Source organism: Simochromis diagramma, unplaced genomic scaffold (genome assembly GCF_900408965.1).
Source record: "Simochromis diagramma unplaced genomic scaffold, fSimDia1.1 OVJJ01000377.1, whole genome shotgun sequence".
NCBI classification, from domain to species: domain Eukaryota; kingdom Metazoa; phylum Chordata; class Actinopteri; order Cichliformes; family Cichlidae; genus Simochromis; species Simochromis diagramma.
In genome coordinates, this window is record NW_024387037.1 from 759190 (window position 1) to 762666 (window position 3477).

General features: G+C 39.6%; 1 protein-coding gene across 1 annotated transcript; it reads left to right on the forward strand.

Moving 5' to 3' along the window:
- The first annotated feature begins 558 nt into the window (after positions 1-558).
- LOC120740860 (olfactory receptor 142-like) lies at positions 559-1485 on the forward strand. Its single transcript, XM_040043356.1, has one exon. The coding sequence runs from the start codon at positions 559-561 to the stop codon at positions 1483-1485; it is 927 nt and encodes a 308-aa protein (XP_039899290.1).
- The last annotated feature ends 1992 nt before the right edge of the window (positions 1486-3477 follow it).

Genomic DNA, 3477 nt, shown 5'->3' on the forward strand with positions numbered 1-3477 from the left:
TGCTACTGGGCGGTAGTCATTGAGGCTTGATGGGTTGGAGTTTTGGGGTATGGGGACGATGGAGGTGGATTTGAAGCAGGCTGGTACCACAGTGTGGGCCAAGGACAGGTTGAATATGTCTGTCAGCAGTCCTGCAAGCTCCCCAGAACACGCCCCCCCCTCACACACACACACACACACACACACACACACACACACACACACACACACACACACACACACCTCTCTACAGGCAGCTTTATAAGAAGCTGCCTGTAGAGTTTAAGCTCACTTGGGACAGGAGCCACAGCACAGCAGGCTAATGATCAAAACCACACATCACAAATCTTTTGTGACTTATTTCTGAACTAACCTTTATTTACTTTTTAACTTGCCTGAAAATGAAACTCTTCAGTGTTATTACACTCACTTATCTTCCTTTGTAGTTGATATTTAGGTTGCATGATGGCCCATTTCACTCCAACTTTAAACATATTTAATTTTTCACTTCTATAACAAAAGACAGTTTAATAATTTTTTAGATGAACCAGTCAATTGTTCTAAATCCAAAGAACAATCATGATAAACACCACACAGGTCTCCTTTTTCACCCTTACTGGCTATTTTGACACAGGACATGTAACTAACTTGTGCTTCTTTGTTATTCTTGCTTTATATATTTTCATTGTAGGTTCCAATGTCCTGCTGATTGTGGTTATCTGTGTGAACAGAAGCTTACATGAACCTATGTACATGTTTCTGTGCAGCCTGTTTGTGAATGAGCTGTATGGTAGTACAGGGCTGTTTCCGTCCCTCCTGGTTCAGATCCTCTCTGATGTTCACACTGTTTCTACCGGTATCTGTTTCCTGCAGGTTTTCTGTGTTCATATATATGGGGCTGTAGAATATTTAAATTTAGCCATCATGTCTTACGACAGGTACCTTGCTATCTGCTGTCCTCTGCAATACAACACACATATGACATCAAAAAAAATCGCCATACTTATAGCTGCAACGTGGTTCTATCCTTGTTTTGCAATGGCTCCCTTGTTATATTTGACCTCACGTTTGCAGCTGTGTGGAAACACAATTTATAAAGTATACTGTGACACACACTCTGTTGTGAAGTTGGCATGCTCAGACACCACTGTGATCAACTTGTATGGCCTCCTTGCTACTTTTAGCATGATCTTTGGTGCTTTGCTTTTCATTCTTTACACCTACATGAAGATTCTGCTGGTTTGTTTTTCTGGTTCTGATCAGACGAGACAGAAGGCTATCAGTACCTGCACGCCTCACCTGGCTTCCATATTGAACTTTTCCTTTGGAGCCAGCTTTGAAATTTTACAGAGCAGATTTGATATGAAAAATGTGCCAAACATGCTGCGCATATTTTTATCATTATATTTTCTTACATGCCAGCCGCTCTTCAATCCTGTGATGTACGGCCTGAAAATGACCAAAATCCGCAACATCTGTAAAAGTCTGATAACAAACATAAAATAGTTGTGTGTACTTTGTCATCGCAGTTTACCCATTAATGTACATTTAGTGCGTAATGCATGTTCCATGTCTGTACTTTAGTATACGAGACAGCATTGCAATCAGTATTTTACTTGTCCTGATCATTTTTAGCACACTGAATGAAGTTAGATCTTCACGGCAATCTTTGAGAAAATATATCGTACTATGAAAAATCTGATTTCTGAGTAACTTGGACATAGCATTACTCCACAGGATTTAAATGTGCAAAGGTATCTTTGAAGAGTTTGAACTTTAAGCCACAGTCAGTGGAAATTCAAAAAGAGGAAATTCAAGGCTATCATTATCCTCATAAAGTAAATTGCTGTTTGCTCATCATGTTTTGACTGACAATTAGTAGTAAACATGCGAGGCCTTAGTTGCCTAGGTAACCTTATCATTTGTTTATCAACTTTATCATGGCCTAACCAGCAGTATCCTTTACTCCCACTGGTAGCTACTTTAAACACTCAACTCACAGCTGCATTTAACTCAGTCTGTGGTTACATCACTGCTAGTCTCATCCTGAATGTTCACTCCTTAATCTCTCAACATCCACTAGTGTCACTCTTAACTGTCTGCTTAATAGGGAAAGTTTACAAAAGTAGATGATATTACATTTTCAAATGTTGGAAAATTTTATATTGGGGTGTTTAAAAAATGGTAATCAAATTCTCAGAAGGGTTTCCAGTCACCTGGTGGATGTAAAGACGAACCTTGAGTAATTCCTAAGAAGATAAGGCCTCCCTCTTGCCCACTGTTCATAGATCCAGCTTTAAGAGAGATCTGAACAGCACTGGTGTCCATGGCAGTGCTGTATGGAGAAAGCAATGTCTCTGGACAAAGAACACTGTCTGCCCTCTGTCCATCTGCAGTGTGCTAAAGATTATGTGCAGGAGCTATTGTGAGAATGTTTAATAAATGGATGAGCTCACTTACAGATAATAATATATATTATATTATTATTATTATTATATCATATAATATCACATCATCTTCCCCAATAAATGTCTAAGTGTGCATGCTTTCATTCAGTTCTGTTTGTGTCTATTTCAAGACTGGTGGAAATGTTAGAACTCACTTATGATAGAAAGAACATAGAAAGAGGTGCTTGTGTGAATAGGTGTTCATGACTGAATGAGGCCCTTTGTGGGCTTAGTTAGAGTACAAAGGGGCTGTATAAGAGCCAGTACATTTAGCATTTGAAAATCAAAGAGTATTTTTGGTCTTACATGTAAAACAAAATACAGAAAGTCTTACAGGACTCTTTTTTTTTTAAATTGCAGTTAAGCAACTTGCTTTGAGAAAGAAAACTCCTTTGTAAAGCATGATTTTGTCACACACTGTGGAGGAATAAGCTAATTCTTGTAAAAACTCTTTAAAAAACTGTGAGTGCAAAGGATTAATGCACAAGAAGATGACTGTAAGGGAAGAGCACCAGAAAGGCTTAATCTGGGACACATGGACTGTAGGACGAATTTCAGAGACGCAGTCAGTTTGAGACTAAACGCTGTAGGACTAAGCACTGATGTTTCATATGAGCCGGAGGGCTAATTTCCTAGAAAATAGATTTAAAGTGATAACCTTTGCAGACATCCAGACCTTCTGACACTGTGAGTACCATGAGGCCAGGGTTCCTCCGATCTGGCAGGTAATGGTTCTGCTCAGCCGTGCGTTGCCACAGTACCCTGGTGTAGGGCTGTGCGATATGACCAAAATCTCATATCCCGATATAAGACATCTATCATCCCGATAACGATATAAATCACAAAAATGTAACATTTTCTGTAAATTCTGTGAATCTCGACTTGCGTGAAGTGTTTCCAGCTGGGCGTCATGTAGCTGGAGTCGAGTGTTTTAACCGATGCATGAAACGATACATTTTTAGACATAAGCTGTAACGGCCGCCGTTTTCTTTGTGAGTATTTATTACACGGCGTGCTGCGGGGAAAAGCCTGCTCTAACGTTTGAGTCTAA